Source organism: Tetrao urogallus (genome assembly GCF_951394365.1).
Source record: "Tetrao urogallus genome assembly, chromosome: 8".
NCBI lineage: Eukaryota > Metazoa > Chordata > Aves > Galliformes > Phasianidae > Tetrao > Tetrao urogallus.
Genome location: NC_136821.1, coordinates 15,504,824 through 15,531,268, shown reverse-complemented (window position 1 = coordinate 15,531,268; position 26,445 = coordinate 15,504,824). Strand labels below are relative to the sequence as shown.

At 40.4% G+C, this 26,445-nt stretch overlaps 1 protein-coding gene across 2 annotated transcripts in view; it reads left to right on the top strand.

Moving 5' to 3' along the window:
* Positions 1-1,340: 1,340 nt before the first annotated feature.
* Positions 1,341-26,445, top strand: part of RBMS1 (RNA binding motif single stranded interacting protein 1) — a gene marked incomplete at both ends in the record, with an annotated part of 135,062 nt that continues 109,957 nt past the window's right edge. For both annotated transcript variants that reach the window (XM_079539260.1, XM_079539259.1), the window contains one exon: positions 1,341-1,415. In XM_079539260.1, coding sequence (XP_079395386.1) covers positions 1,341-1,415 — 75 coding nt within the window. The remainder of the gene's footprint in view (positions 1,416-26,445) is intronic.

Below are 26,445 nucleotides of genomic sequence, written 5' to 3'. Positions count from 1 at the left end.
AAACGATACACAAATTTCTTCTCTGGTAAACACTGTAAAGACATTTTAACTGGCCAGGTGAGCTGTAATGTCATTTGTGTAATTGTCCTCTGCTCAGCCAGGCTTCAGATGAGGTGCTGCTTCCCTCCCGTTGTTCAGCTCCTCCAGGAATTCATGGCTGCAGAAAGGCCACCTTTGCTATTGTACTAGCACGTCTGCAAATCCTTAAGTTTTTAAATCCTTCTTTCTGCTGCTGCCACATTCAGCTTGGTTAACACTTGTACACCAGCAGTAGAGAAGGACCTTGCATATATGTTGTTAATAAGTGGTGCGGTAAGACAAACCCAAGTGATTAATGTGACAAAGAAGTGGCATCTGCTTAATATTCTGAGGATCAGTTTATCTTTGGGTAGAAAAGACACAGTTGTCAGAACTAAACCTGCTGGGTTAAATGTATTTATTATAAACACTGAGGGGGTGTTGCTGGTACCCGCTTCTGATGTCTGGGAAATTCTCCTTCAGAGAGAAAACAGCCAACCGTGCCTGATATTGCCTGCAAGAGAAACTCTTCCTGCTCGAGGCTGAGGCGCACCCGGCACAGCTGGCACAAGTACAAATGCAAGGATGCACTAAGGACCAGACGGACAATTCGGTCCGGTTTTGCGGCTACCGTTCTGGTTTTAGCGCTGCTATTTCTTCTGCTCCTAACAGCCCAGCAGACCCTTCGCCGCCAGCCAAACGTAGTTGTCCGAAATGGTCCCCAGCCCTCCCGAAAACCCGCGTCCCGCATCACCGCTCTGCTTCGAGCCGCACAAAGGCGGTAACAAAGCCCAACCCGGCTAATTAGGTCAGAGCCGCGCCAGCTGCGGGCGCGATCACCGCAGCCCTCCCTCAGCCGAAGCTCCAAGCCCCCGCTCCGCTCCCCGCGGCTCGGCCCCGCGCTGTCCCCAGGGCTGCCCCGCCACCGGCCCGGGGCTCACCCGGCGGGGCGCGGAGCGGGGCTAAGCGCCGCCCCTCGCCCCCTCCTTCCCTCCTCCCGCTCGCCGCCAGCCCGGCCCCGCTGCCTGGTACCGCCGCCGCCGCCGCCCCGAGCGCTCCCCGCTCCGCAGCCGGCCCGCCGCTGCTCGGCCCGGCCGGGCGGGGACTTGGCAGCAACTCGCGGAGGAAGAGAGGGAGAGAGAGAGAGACCGAGAGCGCCTGCCCCCGCTGCCCGCTCCGCTGTGGCTTCGGGGCGGAGGAGGAAGGTCCGCGCTCGGCCGAGAAGCAGCAGCCGCCGCCAGCGAGGAGGAGAGACGGAGAGGCGGCCGGAGCCCCCTAAAGTGCCCCCCCAACCCTGCACTGCAGGCTACATTTCCAGCTTCATGGGCAAAGTGTGGAAACAGCAGATGTACCCCCAGTACACCACCTACTACTACCCCCAGTATCTGCAGGCGAAGGTATGGCACGGCCAGACGGGGTCTGGGGCGCGGACGCGGCTCGGGAGGGGGGGCGGGCTGGATAGTACGGGGGTCGGAGACAGGAAAGAGCCGGCGGCCCCTTCCTGCCGGCTCTTCGCCGCTGGCCCTCCGGACTCTCCTCGTCCTCCCGGCGCTCCCTTCCCCCGCACGCCCTCGGCGAAGCGGAGCTCCGCGGGCCCCGCCGTCGTCTCGCTTTGCGCGGGGAACGACCCAGAGTTCGGGCGGCGGCCCCGAGCCGCTGCTGTTCGCCGCGTTTTGGGCCGGGGAAGGGACGAGCTGCCGTGCGGGGGGCGGCGGGGCACGGCAGCGGCGCGCCGGTGGTGGCCGTCATTCCGCCTCGATGGGGACACCGCCGCCTGGCCGAGCGGGTCCGCATTGTCTGAGGAGTTGGACCTTTGTGAGCAGCCGCCTCGCAGTTTTCAAACTGGCTCAAAAAGGTGTTTAGGAGCCGGCTGTGGCGGTTTGTGCTGTCCGCGGGTAGCCCTCGTGCGCCGGAAAACGGACTTCAGCAGTTCTAACGGTGGTGAATCCCCAGCTTTTTGTCTTTTATATTATTTTTTCCCCTCTCTCCTCTGAGGCTGTGGGGGCAGCCAGCCCTTACGCTGCTCTAGAAGCATCACGCTGCAAACTGGCAGATGCAGAGGTGGTTGCATCAGCTGTCTGGAACATTTAGCATAAGCCTCTCCAACCACCAGTGTCACTCCTCACAAATCAAAACGGACCCATATGAGGCTTCAATGTGTGAACTTTTTGTTAGAGGTTATAACTGTGCTGTGGTTTTATTTTTTCCTTCTTTTTTTTTTTTTTTTTTTTTTTTTTTTTTTTCCTCTTTCTTTTTCCTTTTTCCCTCCATGGAAGTGCCTGGCCTGTATGGCAGTGAGAGGACAAGAATTCTCTTTATCTGCACATACGATAGGCTCTTCTGTTTATTGTGTCCTGTGATACTGTATTGTGAGATGTAATTTATAGTGCTTGGCCGAAAAATAAATTTGGTCTGACAGTCATGAGACATTTTACAAGTCAGCAGTGAGGAGGCTTTGAAATGTGCTTTCATGTATACAGAAATTGACAGAAATACAATGAAGGTCTTTAGGTGATTTGAAGTGAGTAATTATCTCTTACATGTGTAATTGACACCGGGCTAAATAGGAGAGTGTGTCACCATTTACAGATTGCGCCGCAGAGCAGTCGCTTCAGGACTCTTCAGATACGGATATTTCCATGCGTTATTTTTAGGAAAGTACAATGCCTGGCAGATAGCCCCTTGCATCACTCAGCTCTCCGATGCACGCCTATGTCTGCATTCTCAAATGAGAAAATGCCTTTGTTCAGAAGCATTTTCTTTTCTGATTTTCTGCGGTGTTAGTAAGTTAGGAAGCGAGTCCGTACCACTGAGTACACATAAAGCAATGTCACTTGGCTTTCCTGACCTGTAAATAATTGAAGAGGGAGGAGAGCTCTAATAGCTTACTGTAGTTACTAGGGTATGATCCTAGAAATCCATGATCCTATGAGAAAGCTTGATGGACCATCTTCTGAAAACGTTTCCTGTTCAGGTAATTTAATATTGATTTGCATTACAGTCAATGACATCTTCAAAGCATCTTGCAGTCTTCGCTATGAAATGATAGGGCCTGAAATCATGTTACTTTGTTTCAGAAGGGAGAGCGCACAGCCGTTTGACCTACACAGATGAAATCAAATATCTGGGATCTGAAGTCCCCTCTTTTGAGAGATCTCGTTTTTTTTTTTTTTTTTTTTTTTAAAAAAAAAAAAAGAAAAAAGAAAAAAAAAAAAGAAAAAAACAGGTGGGCCCTTGCTGGGGCAGGAGGGCCAGTAGTCCTGAGTTTTGACATTCAAGAATGTAGGATTCAGTAATGGAAGAAATCTCATTATGGACCCTCTCTGAAAAAATAATTTAATTCATCTTTTCCAGTTGGTATATCTTTAGATTCTAAAAGGAGAGCCACTGCCCAGTACTCTAAATATTTCAGTAATTCTGAAGAAACCTTTGGTTCTTGTCAAACCTGCATTAGAATAGAACTGAACAGCCTTTGCTGTCTGTGTGATGGGTGATGGATGGTACATGGTCACACGGGGGGAAGGAATTGATACTGAGGCTGGAAGTTTTGCTTCCATCTTGTCCTTCCTTAAGTGATGAAGGAAAATCTGCTGACTAATAAACCACAAATTGATAATTAGGAGATGACAGGAATTACTTGAGTATGGATATATATATATATTTTTTTCCATTGAGAGCTCAGAAATACTCATTAGATGTTGCATGCACTGCTAATGGTTCTTAGGGTTAAATGTGATATGGTCAACTGTTTTAATTGCTACAAAATATGTTGCACATTTTAAAAACAGATGTTGTGTTTATCTGTTATGATCCTCACAGTCTTATCCATGAAGCAGTGAAGCTGTTTCAGTCAGATATTCTGGGAAGAAATACAAACAGTTGCTGTGATTCAGCACCTCCTTCCCCTTAATTGAGCAGAGTTCAGCATTGAAAAAGATGAGGGAGGACACAGACTTAAATAAAATGAACAAAATAAATATTGGAAGAAGGTGTAAGGCTTCTAATATGAAAAATCATCATGGCAATGAAATTAGAAAGTTTGAAATGGTTTCAAGTTAAAGCTTTTATAACCGCTTGCATTTTCTGGGCTTACAGCACTTTTTACCCTATTTTACTCAATTAATATGGTGTAGGGACCTGCTTTGGCAGGGGGGTTGGACTCGATGATCTCTGGAGGTCCCTTCCAACCCCTACAATTCTGTGATTCTGTAATATCTATTAATTTTTTTGCATCTTCTAATAAGTATATTTTTAGGACAGTTCCTGTATTGTAATGTTGTTTGGCATGTCAGAGAGCATAAAAAATATTTGTAAGTCCAATGAACATCAACATTTTAGTAAGTTATGCTAATTAAGATGTGTGTGCTTTACAAAACCTTAAATGCCGTTCTGACTGATAGGCATGCCAGGCAGGTGTTGTAACAATAGCAAAGCAGCTGGAGTGCAGATAAACAAATATAAATGGGCATCACTAGGCTGCACCTTGTTTGTTTTGGTCAAGTAAGAAACAAATGGGAATTTCTGCTTTGTTTTCCTTTACCTACGTATCTAAAGGAGTTCGGGGACACAGTGCACACTGATTTTCAAAGACTCTGTGCTAGCTGTCCGTATTGCTGTTTTCCTTAGAGAATAATATGACAATCTAACTGTCTAATTCTAGTGATAGATTTCTGCATCATAAAGCAGATTTTCTTAGTGTAAGAAAGTGTTTGTAGAAAAAGACAATGTTTCCTATGGAGAGCCTGATTTATTTGAAGTGCAGGTATCTGATAGCAATAGATAATAGATAATGATTGTATTCTATCTCTTTCATGTGGTATTAGATTATAACAACTCAATTCACAAACATTGTGAATTTTGCTAAATTACTTTATGTGGTCCTTCTAACTGTGTCATTTGGTGGCTGCAAAATGAGTGCCCTGGCAGTTAGGAGAAGAACTAATACTTCCAGAACTGTGTGTAGGTTTGTAGGCAGTTCTATGGATGGATGGAAACAGGAGGTGAGCAGGCAGATCCTATTGTGTCAAAAATGTATTTTCAGGCTGTTGACAGCAAACTTTAAAATGGGAACATCGAGTTTTTGTGCAAACCTGTTGATGGCAAAGTGGGACAGCAGGTAAAAGGAGCCTTGCTGTAATAATGCTACAAAGCAGCTAGGAAACTTTCTTTTTAGGAGGCTGTGGGTAATCCACAGTTCAGCGTCCAGGGCACAGAGCTTACAGACAGATGGAGGAACTGCTGGTTCTAGAGCAGAAGCTGCAGAACACCCTGATGGTTTGTTGCTGATGATTGCCTTTCCTCAGCTTTCTGTGCCCAGCACAGGTCTGCTGCCCTCTAAAAAGTGTTACTGTCTTCTGAACTGTTTTAAGGATGATTACCAGTTCTGATCAGTTTTGTTTATATTTATTCCATTTGTACTATGAGTGCAAAATCTGTACGTAGTGAAAAGCAAGTTGGGTTTATAGGAACACAGAGAATGGGTGAATGTGTTTATAAGGTCTGATAGAAATAATGTACGCACCTGTGAAGTTTTTAATTGTCCGTAATTCTGCATCTCTCTGGTTCTGGGCAGGGCTTGGAAATCCATAGAAGAGTGGGGTGAGGGGAAGGACAGGTTTGCTGCAGGCAAATCTTTTTTGTCTCCACACAGATACATGATCCTGTTATCCTCATTAGCCTCTTGAATGTGCTTTTTCCTATTCCTGCAAGGCAAAGGTTTTATTGTGTTCCATAGGTGTAACTACCCAAAGAACTCCTTCTGAAAGGGCACCACATTGTGGAAGGGAAAGAAATGTAATGTATACCAATTTTAAGAAATACTTGAAAGTACTGGACGTGATCCCTTCAGTGCCATTAAATAATCTCAGGGGATGTAAAAAATGGAGAAGGGAAGAGTGTTCCCCATGAACAGCATCTTGTCTTTTCCTAAACATCCATTCCAGAATTGGGAGTGCTTGTGTCCATCCATCAGAGAGGTCACTGGCTTTTCGTGACTGATCTCAGTGGCTGGTTTATGTAATCATTCCTGCTACCTTCGTTTGAGTGGAAATCTCTGTCCTTGTCCCAGTTACAGCTCCTTTTAACTTTTGAAGTTTAGTTTGGGTAACTTGCTGTGAACTAGAAATATGTTCTTCAGAAAGATAATTCTTGTATTTTCAGAAGTTGAATCCTTATTAGAAATGGATCAGGCAAAGTTCGCACGTTGTTCTGCATGCATTTGTCCTCCTTGCCTTGAAATACTCCAGTTTTGCCTTGAATTATTCTGTACCAGGGCCTCTCTTGAGATGTAATGTCAGATAAGTCTAATGAGTAAATACACATTAGAAGCAGGACGTGACCAGATACGTTGCTAATAGCAATAATTTAAAGATTGAGCCCAGATACTCCTCACTGGAATCATGGCATTGTTTGGCGGAGTGAGGAAAGATGTGTGTGAATGTATCGCGTGTTTAAGTGCATCACCACTGTAATTTTGTAAATCACTCCAATGATGGTAAGGATATACTCAGTGCAGAAACACTTCACAGTACCTTCATCATGAAGACTGGCTTCATTAAAGTCAACGTGAGTTTTGCTTTTGATTTCATACGAGCAATGTTTTATTTCTTTGAAATTTGATTCATGCTTGGGATCTGCTGATTATGTTTAATTTGGAGGTGATTTGCAATAACATGCTATTCGTAATTCTGGAAGAGAGAAAGTGAGGCAGTGTGACATGTAGATGGTGTGCTCAAGGCTGTGATCAAGGAGAGGCAGTGATGGTGCCCTTAAGATGTGCCTGTTTTGTATGTTTTGCTATGGAATCGTTTCAGAGATGTTTTAAAAAGCCATGACTTTCCTGCCTTAATGCAACTTCCTTAGGGGGAGGAATGGTATAAATATATATGCGCTTAGAGGCTGAATTTGCAAATTACAAAGAAAAAATATTTTCCTCACATCATTAATGGCAGAAATGACAGATTCTTATTAGCTTTGTAATTTCAAGAAGTTTGAGACTAAACTCATCCCTGGAGTACGCTGTGCTTGGGGCTTAATTTGATACTGCATGATTGGCCTCATTTAACAAATGTCAACAAAATCTCAGTCCCTCTACTTGATTCAGTAGTAACTTTACTGCTGGTGTATGAGTCAGATCCTGAGCCCAGTAATATTATGGGATTGACTTTTACACAGAAGTGGTAACCCAATACATGGCTTGGAAAAGGCTCAAAAAGCTTATTCAGTCCTGTTTTTCTGTTGTGCTTGGTTGTTTTCTCCCCAGGCACCAGGTATATTCCAAAACTATGTTCAGATCATTTTTTCAGTAATCAGGGTCTATGCAGTAAATGGGCAACAACCATAGGAGATGGGAATTGTGTGGCGTGTCTGATTTGTACCAATGTATTTTTTAGCTCTACCTTCAGTGCAGTATCCCTAGGCAGTCATGAAAAGTGTGCAGTAGGTTTGTGGGGGAGAAGTTAAATTTCTTTCAATAAAATAGTGCTTTAAAGTATGTTTTCTTTCACAACTTTACTGTTACTTTTGGTAATGACTGTAGTTTTCCCCATAAACCAAAGCTGAGCGTGCTGTGTTTGGAGTCTTACTCTTATTTGTAAAGAGGACTGTGCTCTTCAAAATGCTTTGCTTCTGCTTTGAGCATAAAACTGCGGGTCTCAATCAATGATGAAATTTCCTGTGAGTAAACTTCTAAGTTTTCACTTCATGCTGAAGGAACATGGAGATTTGCCAAATTATTGAAAATTTCCAGTGGAGATTAACACAATGTAATAAAGCACTCTTTAAAACAATTTTTCCATAAAACAATACATTTCAGGCAAATATCTATTTAGGGTGTACATAAATTAATCAAAATGAAACAAAGACCTGAGAGAATTGCTAACATGCTTTGTAGCCCAGCGATCTGTGCTATCGATGTTGATTCTAGATCCATCAGTCTTACTCAGATAATTGATGCTACTCATTCAGTGCTCCTAATGAAGTACACTTGTGGTATCAGTAAAGAGGTTTGTACAAAGGCATGGGAATAAACTGGAAAATGCAGCTTGGTACAGTTGCATTTTCAGTTGCAGCCTTCCAAGTAGTCAGAATCAAGAATAAATAACAATTTAAAAATACACTGTTCTTCCTGAAATGATGTTTTTAGTTTGGGAAAGATACAAGATACATGTTCAAATCTAGCCAAAGGCTTGCCACAAATGGTATGATCATTTTTTGTTGTATTGCTTATGTGTTCTACAGCCTGTGCAAAGCTGTGGTCATAGCTGTCTGTGGGAAAAACACCTGCTTATTCAGAGAAGTGAAAAATGTTGGACAAATGTGCTGATAAGAATCTGTTTATCTGAGTTTAATTTGTTTCAGTCAGAACACAGGCACACAACAAATTCAGCTCATATTTACTGTAGCTAATAGGTGGTAATTATTATCTGCCTTCATGTACTTGCTTAGTAATCTTCTGCTGAAAATGCAGAACTCTGCCTTTAAATGTAATTTTGTTAACTTCTAAGCTGAGTTATATTGTTATATTGTCTCATAACCGAGGGAGGCTAAGAGCTTGGCTTGGACATGGGTACCACGGTTCTCATTTTTAATGATAGCCTTGGTAAGCTACTTTGCTTTGTTCATGGTATGTATTTATGCTGTATTTATGCTCAATTGCTCTGACTTGATGAAAATATTTCAAAATATATTTCAGCTAAATTTCTGAAGTTTTACTATACGTGTAAGGCCTGTGAGAATTGCTTCGAAGTAATTTCAAGTAGATAAAGAGTGCTAACCTAGAGTGTTCCACATGACTGCACTGAGAGTGAGAAGTTGGTCCGCTGTCCAGGGGTAGCAGGAATGGGTTTCACTTTGTGGCTTTTACTACAGGTTAAGAACTGAATTCCCTTGCTTGTCTCTTGGCAACACACGCTGACACAATTTCTATGGCAGTTTATAGGCTGTGGCAGTATCTGTGACCTCTTCTGTCCCTCAGGCCATAGCTACATAATCACTTTAATTTTACATAGCTATGCACAGCAGCCAAAAAGGGCAGTCTTGTCTTTCCCCATTGCCCCGGGCAACTCATTCCTGCCCCTTCCTGAGTGCCAGTACTGGCATGGTCACTCACTGAGCTGAATCAAGAAAACTAACCCCCAAACTCCCAAATGTAATGTATTATTGCAGTCCAGCAACTAATGAGATACCTGAAGAGCTGGAGATTTTCATGGTGGTGGGGTAAATTTGTGCCCCCAAAATAGTATACCCACTCATCTCCTGCTTTCGTGCAACAAAATGATGTTGCTTGCTTCTCTGTTTACAAATTTTTCCACATCCTTAGCAGCAAGGATGAAGGATCCAAACCAAAGGAAGATATAACATAGCTCATAGGCAACCTGTATCTATTGACTGCACAGTAAGTAAGCAGACAGCTACTAGCATCATTTTGTATTAATTTATTTCTCATTTACTGTTTTAAATTGAGTTTGATAATTGGTGCAGTGAATGTTTAAAAATGAAACAGTTCAATCTGTGTTTCATTCTTACAACAATGAATGTGGGGGAAAGTGTGAAATACGTTGCTGAAAGTGCTTAAGTTAGGTGTAGGTCTATGAGGAAGAAAGAATTGAAAGTAAATGAGGCTTCCAGGGGCCTTGTAGCATAATGTTACATCTAACTTTCCATTTTCTGCACAGTGCAGCATTGATATTTTATTTCATTCTGGGGAGAGAGGGGGGAAGGCTGGCACTTCAAATTAGCAGCAGCTGTAGAATTAAGACAAGGGTGTTAGTGACTCATTTGGAAAAGTACTAGCTAAAACATTCTGTCTCCTAGAAAAAACATTTAGGAAAGGTTTGTGATAGAAACTTTGAGTTCCTTGAATAGTGCCTGTGACCTTCTGGTTTCTTCCAGTTTTGCTTTAGACAATTGCATTTTAAAGTGAGAGAGCAATTTTATAGGAGTGTTATGGAGTGGGGAACATCTCTGCTCACAGGGCCAAAGCCTCCAGAATTCCTCTTACCTCTTTTGACCCAGTCAGCTGTCTGAAAGTTCAGGTTCTTTGATTATTCCAGGTGGAAAAATAAATTAGTAATAGTCAGTTGTTCCTTTGACGCAGCTGAGTTACTTTGCTTTGTTGAATGCAGAGCAGAAGGGCTCAATTTCTTCCTTTACCCCAGAGGCTGCGTTGGGAGTGTGCTGCTCAGCCCCAGGCCTGTTCCAGCAGAGCAGCCCCCCGCTTGTCCTGGTGTGAGGGGCTGTGTGTGTAAAGCAGAGCTGATGTAAATGTGCTAAGCAGGCCAGCTGTGATTTAGGCACCTGCAGTGCCCCACTGGTTGTTGACCTCCAGGCAGGGAGTGACCCATTAACTGGGGGTGCTCTGAGCCTGACCATTTCAATGTCATTCCCATCTACTTGTCCACCCATCCAGACCATAATATCCAGCCTTGGGTGCAATAGTATAGAGTGAGAACGTATCGAATCCTTTCTGGAATCAGTGGGAATGACATCCGCTGCCCTACCCTGTTGGTAGATCTGGTAGTTTTCTCACAGAATAGTCAATTGGGTTCAAGGCAATAGGTGCAAGTTGTACATGAGAAAATTGTACTTAAATATGAAGAACTTTTTTCTTGCCATGAGGGTGGCCAAGCACCTAAACAAGGGCGGAGAGAGACTGTGGTATTTCTGTCCTTGTGCCACCTGCTCTGGCTGAAGCTGCTCTCAGAGAAAGTTGGACTGGATGACCTCCAGGCATCCCCAACAAACTAAGTTAGCTGTTATCCTAAGAAGTACGCTCTGGTAACTGTAACATCAGTGCAACTGGCTCTAAAGTAACTGTTCCTTCAGTGTTTCCTCCTTGTATGCTGTGGTATGGCATTTGGAAGAGAAAGGTATAGAAGGAATTATCTTTTTCTTTTTATGTGTATTCTACAAATATGCAAATGTCATTTCAGTAATCTCTTCAGCATGTAAATTCCTTTATCCCATTTGAGCAAGTATCATATACAAGCTGCTTAAAATTTAAGATTTTATATTTGTCTGTTTACTTTTCTGCTGTCAGGGTATTGTAGTGCTACAAAAATGATGTTGTAGGTTGTGACAGACGTGTATCTTCTCATATCAATTTACTTCTTTAGGCTGATGTTTCTTTTTCTTGCATCAAATATGAATTTGCTGATAAGCTTTTATCTTGCACATGGATTAAAAATAATAGTAGTAAAAACAACAACAACAATTAACTCTAAATTAAATCTTGTTTCTGTACGAGCAGATACTATTTACAGGAACAGCAAAGAGGACTCAGGAGAGCAATGTTCTGACTTTTTGGTAGAGAAAGCAGGGGAAGATTGAGTGTGTTGCCCTTCCTTTACAGTTCAGCTGTATCTCACATGTCTTTTCTTGGAAATTACAGTAAGTTCATCAGAGGTAGAATCTATGGATGTCTGAACAGCTTCCAACCCGCTCCTCTAGCCCACTCTATTAGGACTTCTCTTTAGCGTCTGTTATATACTCGCTCCCTCGTGTGTTCTAAGGATTTTCACTGGAAGGTATGATAATCGGAAGCGGATCCCAAACCCTGAAGTTAATCCTTAAGATGTTGCTTCTAACAGAAAACAAAAACAAAGAACCCACACCAGACCACAAACAAACAAAAACCCAATAAAAACAATGAAACAAATGATCAGTTTTAGTTAGCAGCCCAGCTGATGATTAGAAAAAAAAATACATAACCCACCAAATGTCGGGGTTGTTGTTGTTGTTGTTGTTTTTTCCACCACACTGCTAAGGTGTGACTGTGGTTGTTCATTTATTCTGAAAATCAGTTTCCTTGTTTGTTGCCAGAATATACATTTAGAGGTACGATAATGTTGGCCTTCAGATGACTTCCTTGAGGCAGGACAGTGGCATTATTGCTTCAAGTTATCATAAAGAAAATGGGATTACCTTAATGAACACTTCTTTATTTCCTTCTTTATCTTAGCTTGTTTACCTTGATGGTGGCTGGGCTATCTGAACATAAATGTGAAGATTTTTACAAAAATTTAAGATTGAGGAGATATTTGTCCATATAATGTATTTGTGCTAGGAGTTTTAAGTGCTGTTTTTGGACTTCTATTTAGTTGTACATCTGAGACTGGAAAGATATCTAATGTTTAACACTTACATGCAAAGTAGCTATGCGTCTTTCTGGGAGGAAAAAAAAAACAAACAACCCACACTGTAAAAATGAAAGAATGACAGACGCTTACTTTGTCATACTGCCCCAAAAGATGCAGAAGAGCAACTACACGTATTTTATATCTGTTACCACTTTCTTTCTTTTAAAAATGGGAGTGGAATTCTGTGTCAAATGAATAATTGAATAATGGAAAAATGAATAATAAATACTCATTTTTTAACTCATATGAAATACAGTAGGCCATTTTTCATGCTTACTTGTACCCTACTCATCTCTGTGAAGAATAGCATAAATGGTTCCTCTTGCTGATATTTATATCAAGTCTAAAAATACATATAGGTTGAACAACGTGTCGATACACAGCTCCTGTATTTTTATGGAGTGCATCTTCTTAAGAGTAGGACTTTATCTGAGTGTCTTCTCCAAACATTTATTCCATCTTTGTCATTAGTAGAAAGTGTGCTTCATCTCATGCAGCTGTTGTTGTCAAGGGAGGTTGCGGCAGATCCCTGTGTTCTGGTAGCAGTTGCTAACATTGCATATACGAATTTGAACTGTGCTAGATATAAAGTCTACTTCAGATTTATGTGCCAACTGTTAGGAAATATTTGCTGTTGATTCAATTTTCTTAATGGACTGGGTATTATTACTCTTGGATTCTTGACAATGTGGTGTCTACTCTGCAGGGTGGTCTGTAATTCAGGATATTGGGCAAACTAGTGATGTACGTATGTACGTGTATTATTTATTAAATATCCTGGGTTGCTGGCTGTGTGTAATGAAAGCATTTGTGTAAAATGGACACTTTGCTGTGATTTTTGTCATAAATTAATACTATGGTCCTTCTGTTGACACTGATAGTGAACTACATGCGTTCTTTAATTTCATGTCCACAGAATCTTGTCTTTGCAGAAAAATCATGCAGGAGGATCTTCATCTTATTTTTATTGCAAGCTAATCTTGAAAAACATTATAACATTATCTGTATTTATTTCACTACAGCCTCCCATTTTTTCAATTTAAATGAAGTAAATAAAGAATCTCCAGGCTGTACCACAGAACTGTTTATGCCAGCCAAAGCTGAATTCAGGAGCCATTTAATGTGGGTACCTTGGAGATAGAGAAGGCTTTCTGATATCAGGGGTTGCTGTATACCAGTGTGAGCATTTCTACTCCCTAATTACTGGAGGACTTCAGGAGACTGAGCTGGGCTTTCTGGGAGCAGAAAACTGAGAGCCATGCCTGGGAATGGCAAGCACTTCACAGCTATGTGAGGATCTTTTGATAATTGGTACTTTTAGGAATAGTATCTGGAAAAGAGGAAAGAAAAAATCAAGACACCAGTTTGATTACAGTGCCAAAGTACTTTTGTTTCTGCACTTGTGTGTAGCTGTGGCTTCAATGAAGCACCAGAGATCTTTGTGCTGGTGGCCTGAACGCAGAATTGGGGGTGATCCACTGGGCCCATTGGCCTGGCTTTCTTCACACCTCCAGAACTGAGCCTGTCCCTTAAAGTGGACTAAATTGTCTCTAAACCTGGCTGTAGGCCCATCTCTTTAGCGTTGTTTCGTCATTTGAGGTAGGAAAAGAAGAAAACGTGAGAAATACAAAACAAGACAGAGGGAAAGCATGAGAAGCAGTTTTTGAAAGAGGTGACTTGCTGTAGAGAAAAGATAAGGGAAAAGAGTAAGGCAGAAAGGGCAGGAAAGAGAAAGGGCAGAGAGCTGAGCAGAGAAGCTGAGCCTTGTGTGCCAGAGCATGGCATGAGAAGGCAGCTCTGGCTGCCAGGCTGCCTGGGGAGAGCTGCCTTGCCCACAAAAGGGGATTTAAGACAGCATTCTGCAAGAACTCGCTTTGGGCACTGCTAAAGTTCAGCAAAAATTAAAGGTTATTCTACAAAAACAATGGAAATTTGGAGGATAGACAGGCAAAACCTCCGGGAAATGTCTCGTTTCATGTAAATTTTGAGAGGACAAAAGGGACAAATTTGGCAGTTACCTTTGCCTCTAATCTGGTGTGGCCATACTCTGATGCTGTGGAAATACCTTACAGAGGTAAACTTATCAGCCTTTGCTATTTCATCTTATTTCTTGTAATTCCTAATTTTTTTTTATTATGCTGAAAATAGGTAAGCACTCCTTGAGCACGTTCTTAAGTGCCATGGTGATGTTATTATTCTTTTTAATAGTTAATATTTTTATAAATTCTCTTATTCTGGTGGGTCTGGCATCAATCCAAGCACAAGAAGTATACGGTGTAGTAAAGACTAAATGTAGAAACAGTTGGCATCCGCTTGGCAGGCAGATTTTATCACTAGACTGAATCACACACTACTCTTGGCAAAAGTGGCTAAACAAAAGAAATCAGAAAGCACCCATCTCAATATTAAAAAAAAAAAAAGAGAGTTCAGTTGAAATTATACAGTCAATAGCAGCCCAAGTGAAATTATAACAACATGTTTTCATGTTTTTAAACTTTGCACATAGAGCCGTGCCTTCTCATATTAAGGTTTTCATCATTCATTTGCACTGTGGGTGCAATGCCAGAACCCTTCTGTGTCTGAGCGTGCTGCTCTGGTCATGTGTCAGTCAGATGGAAAATCCGAGGCCAAGGTCCTTGCTGGCAGCCTGAGCTCAGGCTAGAAATAACAGCACAGCCTGCTTTGGTGAGCTGAGATGGGCTTTCTCTTCAGATTAAGATCACTTGTAGGGAAAAGCAAGACCAAGAGCAGGTTTAAAGTGCTAACATCGCCACCAGAGAACAGTGTTTTCTGTTTCTCAAACAGAGATGGGACATGTTTGCATGTTTTAATTCATATTTTTCTGTGATGGCCAGAATGCCTCTCCACTTTGTGGTAATTTCTGGCGGTGGTGCAAATGATGGTTTTACAGAGAGGTAACACAGAGCGTGTGTTTTCTGCTGGCCTACTGCTACAGATACATAGTCCAAAGAAGGGCTTTAGTGTTATGAGGAAGGAGTCCGAACAGTGGATAATGATTCCACACTTTGCGCGTGCTATCCTGAAGCTACAACTTATTGAAAGAAAATAACTTTTATTTTGTTCAGATTTAATCTTTTTTTTTTTTTTGGTGATGTTTGATTTTGTTTCCATTGTTGTTGTTCTTTTTTTTAACCAGTAGTTGTATTTGTGGTGCCAGCCTACAAAAAATAATAAAATTCCTGCATTTTGTCATCACATAGTTTTGTGCTGCATTTCTCATGTGCAGTGATCCTCCAAGAATGTTTTTTGGCATCTAATTGCTTGATTCTGACAGTAGGGTTCTTTGAGAGACAACTGCTTTGCAGGCATTGTACACAATACCAGCACAGCGAGCGCTGGTGGGAAGCCAGGTATAAGGATTTATTAAGTATTCTGGAATAATTATCCCCAAATAATTTCAAGTGAGTGGAGCTTTCTTCTTCAATAAAAGTACCATTGTCCAAAACAGCTTAATCCACTTTCAAAGCCAGCTAAGTAAGAAAAGGCATTCTTAATCAGAAATGTGATTGCCTTCTCATGGAGTTACTTACAAGTGTTCTTAACTATTCTCCCTTTAATCTGATACAATTTGTATGGATACACAAGACTTTAGTTCCTACTTTTCAAGACTGAGCTTCATGTGTTTGGAAACAGTGATGTAAGCGCTCTGAAGTCTTAGAGAGTAAAAGTTATCAAAGGTGCAGAATATTGATGCTAACAAGATTTAGACCTTTTCCACACTGAAAAAATTAATAAAAGTTTAAGGAAAGAAAAATATAATGCAAGTTGTAAGGAAATAGTTTTGTGGAATTAGTATTATGAATTGCTGTATACATGTCCCTCTACGTGCATGTCCATTAACAGAGATTATTTTGGAGTAGTTCTGGTGAGTTTGTGAGTGTAGACAAGACTTAATTGAGCAAATACGGTGCACTAAGCTCATGTAAACGAAAACTCCATTAACTGCATTGTCCTCTAATTAATACTTTTAATAGTTTTAATTAGATGGCTAAATCCAATAATACCAGAAGTAAATAAATGCATAATGAATATTCATTCACTTCTCTAAGTGAGAATTTTGCCTGTGTGCACTATTCAGGATTGGGCTCCAGCACACTTAGGAGAACGCAGATGAGATTCTCTGCATTCTTTTTGATGTCTTCTTTCTTAAAAATTGTAACTACTGAGGTTATATGAAAGTCTGGAATTTAATTTTGTTTTGGAAAGTTGCTAGATTATGCAGTAGGGAAGCATACATGTAACGACTTGAATGTGTGTACCATAAATATATGAACACCTTTATTTTTAATAATAGTTTTATAAATAAAAGCTATACTACACAGAAAATGGATGTGAAGTAGCTTAAATTTATAAAAAAAAAACTACCGTGATATATACACATAGATGTATTTAATTTAATTACACTAAGCATTGGCATGAGACACAAACTCTGCTCTGTAATAGCTGTGTAATTGGAGGGGAATGAAGCTAAAGAAGTAACGTAGAGTAGTGTTTTACTCAAAAATAAAAACAAACAAACAAAAAACCTCAGCTAAAGTCTAGATTTCAAAGAGAATTGCGCATTTGCATCCCAAGGCAGAAATTGGCCGTGTGCTGGGAACCACAGAATCTCTCAAGGTAATACTTCATAACTATGGAATGTATCCCATGACTGATATGTAGCTGAGAACGGAGAATCAAATTACACATTAAAATAGTTGGAATTAAATATATTACTAGTAGAAGAGAGTAATTAGGTTGGGTAACGAGCATAATGTCAGACCAGTTACAAACCTGATAGGGAACAAAGCAACAAGTACATTTCATTGTCAAAATGACTATATATGTGCACACCGTATTTCCAACAAAATTAGACGCTATCTTTTTTTCTAGTACCTCACTTATATCAAATTTAATCAGCTTTCAGCTCAGTGCCACAATTCTTAAAATGCTTAATCGTGGGAGTAGTGTTTGGAAGTATCATATAGTTAGGAATATTTACATGATTTCAAATTTGAAGTTTTATCTGATCCCTGTAGGTCAAGCCCAAACTATTTATCCTGCCTTTACCATAGATCTGCATTTTCTGTGTTTTGACAAATGTAATTATTATTAAGTTGTGTGGGACTTTGCCTAAGTATTCAAAGGTATGTAGTTGAAGAAATACTATAGTGGATATTCTGTTATGTTGCAGTATGACAGCTAATTACAGAAAGCACATCTTGCAGTACTCATCCCTGATGAGGGATTTCACATGAAGGCTATATGTTTATTTCAAATCTTGTAGTTGTTTCTTCAGTGAAATTTCACCTCCCTGCTGAATGTATAATACAGAAGCACTTATATAATAGAAACTTGGAATGCTGTAAATGATGTCCTTTGAACACTAAATGAACTCTCTTCTTTTGCTGAACTGAAGTTTGGAATGTAGTGTTCTTTGTCTCATAATTGTCAGCCTACACACACCCAGACTGCAGTTCTAATAACTCTCCCTTGAAGGAGCACATATGTCCCTTTTTTTTTTTTTTTTTTTTTTTTTAGGCGTCAGTTGTGTATTTTTGTAGTTGGAAGCTGTCTTTACATTAACAAAAATAACTTCATAATGATTGTACATTAGAGCTAATGGTGCCAGTTGTACAGTATTCTGCGCTTGCGTACTTGTTGGATCATGATTATTTTCAGACGAGCTGTATAGCTTGTGGAAATATTAAGTGTTTTTTTTTTTGCTCCATTAAAATATTCATCAACATGTTTGCTAAGCATGCGCTTTCATTTTTATTAATCTATTGTTGCCATTTATTAGACTGTGATGAATATATTCACCAGGCAAGGTAGCAAAAGGTAACAGATCCATTTTCTGTCTAGGAAAATTACACGCAATAAAAATAATATTAGACTGTGGCTCTGGAGGGGCTTCTCATTATTCTTTAAAATAGAAAGGTCAGCCTGGTGTGATATCTGTGTTCCAGTATAGCTGAATATTCAAAACAAACAAACCTACAACAGCAAAAATTGTCATGTAAAGTTTAGCGTAAGAAGCATAAGCTTCATTATCATGCTGATCTGGATGAATCTTAAAGATTGTTTATAGTAAGGTCTGGAGAGTTGCCTAGCACTGGAGCATACACAATTAAACAACAGAGCTGAACTTTTCTTTTGTGTCAGCATATGGCTAAAAGACCTCCATTGTACTCATATGATCGTCATTCTTGGAACTTACAACATAAACAGGAATAGAGAACATTCACTTGTAACTCTATCCCATGATAGCTGTGCTCACTAGGGGTCAGAACTTTATGTTTTCACCAATAGAGCTTAAGAAGTAAAATAGATGTACGAAAATGATAGTAGGGGTGTAGTAAATATGAACTTACTTTTGCAATGTGAATGTGTACCTATGTGAATACGTGGATTGCAGACATGGAATAATGGGCATTTGACATATTGGGAAATTAATTTTGATAGTGCTTGTAAACCCTTATGCCTGTGACTAATAAGCATCTAGGTATTCATCCTTTCTTTGGCAGTGTAACCCAAGAAAAGCAATCAAATTTATACTAGAGTAGCAAGCCAGTGTTTAGACTTTAAAAGAGGGTAATCTGAATTGGAATTTCAGGTTGGCTTGTCGTTAGTCGTATAAATACTTGTGTTGTGCACTATAAGAGCAGAAATTTCTAGAATCACCTATATGGTTTTATGATCAGTCTGTGCTTTTTTCTAATTATTTAAAAAATTTGGGATTTTTGTGCATGTATATGTCAGAATAGCTCTTACGTGCTTGTAGCTAATGCTACCTCATTAATTTGCTGCACTCTGTTTCTGTTGAGCTGCTTGTGTAGACACCATAACTCAGGGAATACTTTTAATGAAGAACTGTTAATATTAATGGCTGCAGGTAAAAATGGAAGCTAATGTAGGATGTGAATTTAAATGTGCAGTATATGACTTGCTTAAATCTAGGACAATTAAGTAGGTTGCAGGCAGCTGATGACACTGCAGAAAGCTGAGCACTAATTCTATTACATATGAAAAATGCTCAGAACTTTTATCAGCATTCAGAAGAGAAGTCCAGTTCAAAGCTTATGAGCAAGTTATAAACAGGAATGCTTCAAATCTGTTTTCTTTCAAATACTCTTTTTTAAAAAAAAAAAAAGTGAGACCTTTTGACTCTTGCCTTGTGATGTAATAATGTTAATCTGTGCCATTTCAGATCATCATAGTACTTGCTCATTGAATAATAAAGGATTTTTGCAATATTTGTACACTTGTAATTAAAATGTTTGAATGATGCATTCTCTTCACTTTCACTGAGCTGTGTTTTACTGCTCATTGACCAAAAATTATTCACACTATTGTCTGAAATTGCAGTCTATTACAGTTATGATAGAATAATTATATTCTACTCTACTAGAGCTGGTGGCAAGACGAATAATCATCACTTTATGCTCACAGACCTTCAGTGGCATCTGCTCTGGAATATTTTTTTTCATTTTGGGAAGCATGGCACCTCATTAGTGGATGGTGATACAGCTGGGAGTGGCAGCAGGCGAGTACTGCTGCTTCCCGCAGCGAAATCAGGAGCCACGCATGGGTCCCTGTGTGAGTAGTGATAAACAGATTCGTTAGCAATCCCACCATGTGTTTGCTATCAGTTGTAGGTGGGGCTCTTCTAATTACCTTCAAGAAGCTATTATTGTTTCTGAATATTTAGGAATTTTACTACCATTAAGATAAATTTTCTCAAATTACTTTCATTTGAATCAGGACTTACATTGCCAATTACTGCCAGTACCTTTCTCCCCTATTTTTAATACAAAAATGTTCCTCTGGTATCTAGAGGTAACTCACAATGTGATCTTTTTGATTTAGATGGATCATCGTATGGTCTGGGAATCCACAGAAAGTCCCTGGCTTGTAAAGCAGAATTAATATATTTATGCTCTAAGTCCGTAAATTAATGGACAGTAAGTGTATGGAAGTGAGAGGAATTCATTGCATGCACAAAGCAGTTGGTGCTCTGCTTTGTGATTGCAAGGTGGAGATAAAGCGAGGCATTCTTAGGGCTTCGGTGGTGGCTGGTGTTTAGATGGGCAAGAATTGTGGGCTGCTGTGAGGAAAAGGAAATGCTAAATCTGAAGGCAAATCGCTGCTGCGAGTCACAACTGCGTCCATTGTGAGCCACAGAACCTTGCCTGCTTGCTGAGATAGGGATTTGTGTATGTGCATGTGTGCGTTATGACTCCTGCAGAGTAGCAAACTTTTATCCCAACAAATCTCACTGCTTTTGCTTACTAAGAAAGTTCCTGGTAGTTCTTGTCCTTGGCAGTTCTGAATAACTCCAAGCAGCATGGAAAACAGGGTGGGAAGTGTGCCCTGGCAGGTGAAAAACTTCCTGCAGCCAACTCTGGGAGGTGGAGGTTAGAAAACCTGTTCCCATCCCTACTATCTCATCTTCATGGTACCCAGTGCTTGGGCTTCACTGGGAGACTTCTCCAGGGAACTCCTCATGTACTAGATGGGAGATGCCCAGCGTCCAGTCTGAGCCACTGGTCTCTGTAAAAGAAGGAAGCAAATGCAAGTAACTGGTATGAAAGCTGTGGCAATCCTCAGTACTGTCAGAACTAGCAGTGTTTTTACAGGGGGCATGCAATGATTTGGTTTTAATTAACTAATATGAGCTGATACTTAATCACTCTGTTCAAATGTTTGAATGAACAGGAAATCAATTTAAAAACTAAATTTAAACCAAAGGCTTTCTGTATCTTGGAGTGGAGGCCAGGCATCTCAGCATCTTACTTGAAAATATTTTGAAATGTAAAAAATGCAGAAACACCATGTGGGGAGTAATGTGCACCTCCAAAAACTAGCCGCATGGATGAGCTGTTGAGGTCTATGGCTAACCTCACCAGCTTCAATCCAGAGTATTTTCACCAATCTGAGTGGACTTGTGCCTAGTGAATAAATGGGTAGACTCTGAAGGCCATTGCAACTGGTTCACTTTGAATTGCCATCATCAAATTTCCTTTAAGGCATTAAAAATAATTTTACTATACTGAATATCTTGCGGCTGCAAATAATTGTCTTAATCAACTTTCTGTGCCTGCTAATATATATCTACCTTCTCACTGGCAGCCCATTTTTCTTTTAATAATACCTAATGGCATGCATTTGTAGCTGGTTGCTCTGTGTGCTGGTGCCAGCCAGCCCAGCACAGATAAGGGCTTGTCACTGCATCCATGATAAATCTCCATTAGGTGCGTTTAGAGCTAGACTGTATTTTACTTGTTATGGAAACTCCTGAACTGCAATGTAGCTTAACATGGATTTATAGAGAATAGTATGTACAAATTATGTTTCTTTTTTCTTTTCTTTTCTTTTTTTTTAAACTGTAAAGGGAAGATAGTCTTTTATTTTAGTTACCCTTTTCTTTCACCTTTGACTTAACTTTTTAAAGTAAGGGGAGAGGTATTATGTGATAATTCAGAATGTTGGCCAGATGTCTTTATGTTATAATGATAGCATCATGGTCTGAATTTTTTAATAGATTAATTCTATTAATAAAAGTGTTATAACAAGTACTGAATTATAGCACTCAAATAAACTGCATATTCTAATAGGTATTTTCTGGTGTATGCTTGGGTCCAGGGTAAGGTGCTGAACAGACATTAGGTCTTATTTGTGTCTTAAAATGATCTACAAGTAATACTCCGGCGTTGCTTTGGCTCCCCGTTCAGATGCATGAACCAACTTCTGTAGTTAACTCAGTAAACTTGGTGCACACGGTGCTCCCATCAGCTGCGCAGGCCAATTTGGTGTTGTTCACAGTTTCGCGCTGTATCTCAGGAAGTCAATGACCTGTGCGCTTCATCTCGCTCCCTGTTTCCAGGGAAAACTAAAATGTGTTTGTAGACCTTTCTGACGCCCCCAGGTTTAACTTAGTGCAAGCAGCTTTATTTGTACAGTCCCTAACCACTGATGTGATTGGAATTAGATAGATGAGGAATCCAGATACAAATCACACAATAGGTTTCCCTCCCAGTTGTCGCCATAAAATCCTGATGTCTAACCTGTACGTTGTTTGAATAGCTGTTTTTTGTTGATATTTGGGTTAGGTTTTTTTTTTTTTTTAATGATGTCTTCCAATAGTGAATTGTCAGGGTGTTGCTGTCATAAAATCTCACTGTTTAATGAATGTGAATGTCTTCACTAATTTCTCCCAGAAATCCATTACTCCAGAAATTCATTTTTTCATCATATAAAAAGCATAACAAAAAAGGCACAAGACAGTTGAGCTGATAGACATTACAAAAAAGTAAATAGAAACCACCTCCCATTAAGTGAAGTGCGGTAATGAAAAAAATTAAACCTCCAGACTCCATGATTCCTTAATTTATCTTTTTTTTTTTTTTTTTTTTTTTTTAATTTCTTCGCAAGGACAGAAATGGATGGGGCATCCATGTGAAGCAGCATGAATTTGCAGTCAGAAGAAAATGACTATTAACAATGAACTCTCATGGATGCGGTCCTAAAAGACTTTTTTCCAAAAGTACCCTGTTGTAAAGCACTGGGATTACTCATAGTAGTAAGGATTTGTTCTGTAACATTGCAGGGCTGCCGCCCAACCATTTTGTGGCTCCCAAGCTATGCAGACCTTGTGTATAACATAGAGGAGCTGACAAACAAATGGAAAGTACTTTTTCATACATAGCTGTGCCACTTTTGGGAAACCGGGACATATGGGAGATGAGCCGCATGACTCCATCGTAGTTTAAGCAACGTTCTCCTGAATTTTCAATAGCAAGCTCTACTTGAGAATTGATGGCAAGGATATGACCCCTGTGCTGCATGCTCGCAGGCTGCAGGGTGGTGGGAGGCCAGCTGTGGAATGTGGGAAAGTGGCTGAGCTGCTCAAGTCATGCAGGGAATGTTAAATGTGTCTCCAGCTGGCAGGAGCTGCGGCTTAAACGCAAGGTCTGGATCAGGGTATGGCCGAGCATTCCCGACATCCCCAGCGCCTGCTGCACGGAGCGCGGCGCCGATGCGTGTCACAGATGGATTTAGAGGAAAATGAAATGCCTGTCACCTTTAGTGAAGTTCTAATGGCAAATGAAGGGAGGCTTAAACTTTTTTATTATAAACCAAATGGCAACAGTAGTGCTACCCAGACAGTGAGAAAAGCTAATTCTACAGCTCTCAGTGAAGAGAGAAAGGGATTCTCGTATTTTTCTTTTTTATTTCCTTGGAGTATGCTCCTCACATAGAAAATGCAATTTGCCCTTCTTTAGCAACCCTCTAATTTAGTGGAGGTGTTCTCTCATTTCCCTTTCCAGCAACCTAATCGATGGGTTCTTGGTTCACAGCAAAAGCTACAGAGAGATTGCTGTGGTACTGCAGAGCAAAATTCATTATAATTTCCTGAGATCCCCCAGTGCTCCTCGATTAGCAGGGCATCTACTATAAAACCCCCTAAAGAGAATCTGCAGGTATTTTCATGCTGGCATAAGCTTGCTTGATCCTGGCTCTTAACTGAAGAGAAACACTGTTGGGGCAATGCTTATCCTGAACTAAAGGTCCTGCTGAGGAGTCAGCTCAGTGGCTGCTGCTCTGTGGGCACAGACAGAGTAACCTCAGAGCTGTTGGGGAAGACAACGTAGATGTACCCTGTGTAATCTGAGGATAAAATGGGGAAAGAAAGAACACGAGTTCTCAGGATTATTAAAAAAACTATGAAAATAAATGCAGAATTAAAACTTTTAGGACTTTCCAGTGCAAGCAGAAAATATCAGTCCTTTTGCCTTCACTGAAGAGGTGAATCAAAATAGCACGTGCTACTGAAGATTTTACATGTGGACACCATTTTGCATTATGGAATTGCAGGATAGGACTAAAAAATAACGTAGCAATCAGGGATTGGAAGTCGATCTTTTGACACACTGAGTGGGCATCAGAAGGTAGCACATTTGTAAGCTCTCTGTTTGGGAATAGCAGTACAAAAGTCTTGTTCATTTACTTGTGCTTAACCAGAGTGAGTTTTGTTTGTTTTTTTTCTAATTCAGGAAGATTTCTATCTTTAAAACTAAGGTGGAAATGTATCTAAGATCAGTATGGGAAGAAAAACTCTCTGTAAAAAACATTTTCTTTGTAGCAATTCTCAGTAAACTTGGATTTATTATTTTTTTTCCCCAGCAGTATTGTGAATAATATAGGAGTTTAGAGGGAACCATGTATTAAATATGGCATAATCATCAATTGCAAATGAATTATTACAAACTACTGCATAAAACTGCCCAACCCTGTGTGGCCTTAACAACAGTCCTCTGCTGGAGATTACTTGATGCCTTCCTAAGGTTCATTTTCATAATCAGATTACAACTTCAAATCATCAAGAGAAAGCATCGATTGGCTGGTGTTCAGCTTTTGTTTGGCTGAAGGCTCCACCTAAGTAATTCTGGTCATGAGGCATTTTCTTCTGTTAGAATCACAACTCAGAATGTGTCACAAATGGCATTAACATTGATACAGCAATGGGCTGTGCTTCCTTGCTGCTAATCCTGACCACAAACCTCTTGATGCTGGTTCAGTAACAGAATGGAGAAACATAACAAAAAAGCTTTCTTAAACTTTTCCTATGCAGCAATAATTTATGGTTTTTTTGAGATTAACATTGGTGAATCTTGCTACACAGATTTCAGACATTCTTTTCCCCAGCTAACCACAGGCCTCACAGTGCCTCACCTCTCCCAGCTCATAGCTGTTTGAGGAAGACAGCATCGAGGGGACAGCTGCCCTTGCCCTAGCTGCTTTCTTGCAGTTTGGCACTGCCACTCAGTTTCACTTCCCCTAGTTATAAACCACTGTGCTCCCAATGACTAGTTGGCAGCAGAGAAGAAAGTTTGCTGTAGGGAATAAGCGAAAAAGGAACATACCTGGAACTGAAATTGATCTTCACTGAAAAAAAGTTTAGCTGGGAAAGGGATTGGGTATGGTGCTGCCAAGGGAATGCAGTCGAGGAGAAACAGAGTACGTCAAAGCTTGCCTTCCAACCTCCTTCTCAGTTTGTCCTATGGGAATAGGAGGATCCTTACTGTAAGGATGTGGATTAGATGGAAAGTAACCCTACTCCTTTGTGAGGGAGATGTAGGAGAAAGCTTAAAGGCAGCTAAGCTGAGATACTGCACTTTGCACTGGGAGCAGCTGAGGCTGGGGCATTCCCTTCTGCTCACTTCTACTCAGTTTCAACAGAAGAGCAAAAAGGACACTTGGAGGCAGCAATACCTCAAACTACATGAAGATGATTTGCAAATGCTCATCTGTCAAAGCCTCAATTGCAGTAAGAATATTCACTGCTCTCCAGTAGTCAACAAGCAGAGTTTGGGCTGTGTGTTATCAACGGAAGCAGCAGGTACAAGTAGAGGGTCTAAGGAGGAGAATGTTAAGTGCTCCTAATTTGTGCTCTGATGTCCACAGCTCAATTCAGATTACTATCCCTTCATATAGAAGATGCATTGTAATACAAAAGCTTTGTTTTTGGATGTAGTTTTGTGGCAGTACCAGCTTGAAGCATTTCTCTTTGTCATCAGCCATTCTTTCTTCCCACATTACTCAATGAGCAGTGTCAGGATAGCTGTTAGCGGGCCGTACAATGAAATAGATCTGGGAATTAGTCCAGATTAAAAATAAACAGCAAAAATGAATACCAGGGACAAACAGGATAAGGTGGGAAATATTTATGCTAGCACTGTTGCTGAAAGAAATGTTTAAGAATTTTTTTTGGATTCTCATTTAATATTGGAGAAAGCAATGACCAATGATCAGCAAAGTAAAACATTAGATCTGTGTTCTGTGAGTCTGAGAACAATCATGATAATCATGTATCAAGATCTTTTTCCTGTGGAGGTGAATATGTTTATGTGGGCTGGTGTTCACTTTTTACATCTGTGGTATTACCATGGAGAATATGGCCTTGTCAGAACCCCCTGTAATCTGTAAGTATGAACGGGATACAGAAATTAAGTATTAAAAATGGCTTTTGTGCTGCAGTGGAGAAAAAAGTAATTGTGAAACCAGGGCTAGAAATGGGGAGTTTCTGAAGAAAATCCTGCGCTATAACATTAGAGTATTCTAATACAGGATTCTTTAGCCTTTGGTATAAAGTAGCCCAACAATCACTGTAAAAGGCTTGATGAAGTACATAAAGAATAGATACTTATTTTCATCATTACAAATGAAACGAGGAAATGAATTCAATCTCAAAGTATGGAAATAGGGGAAAAATGTGCTACTTCTCCTG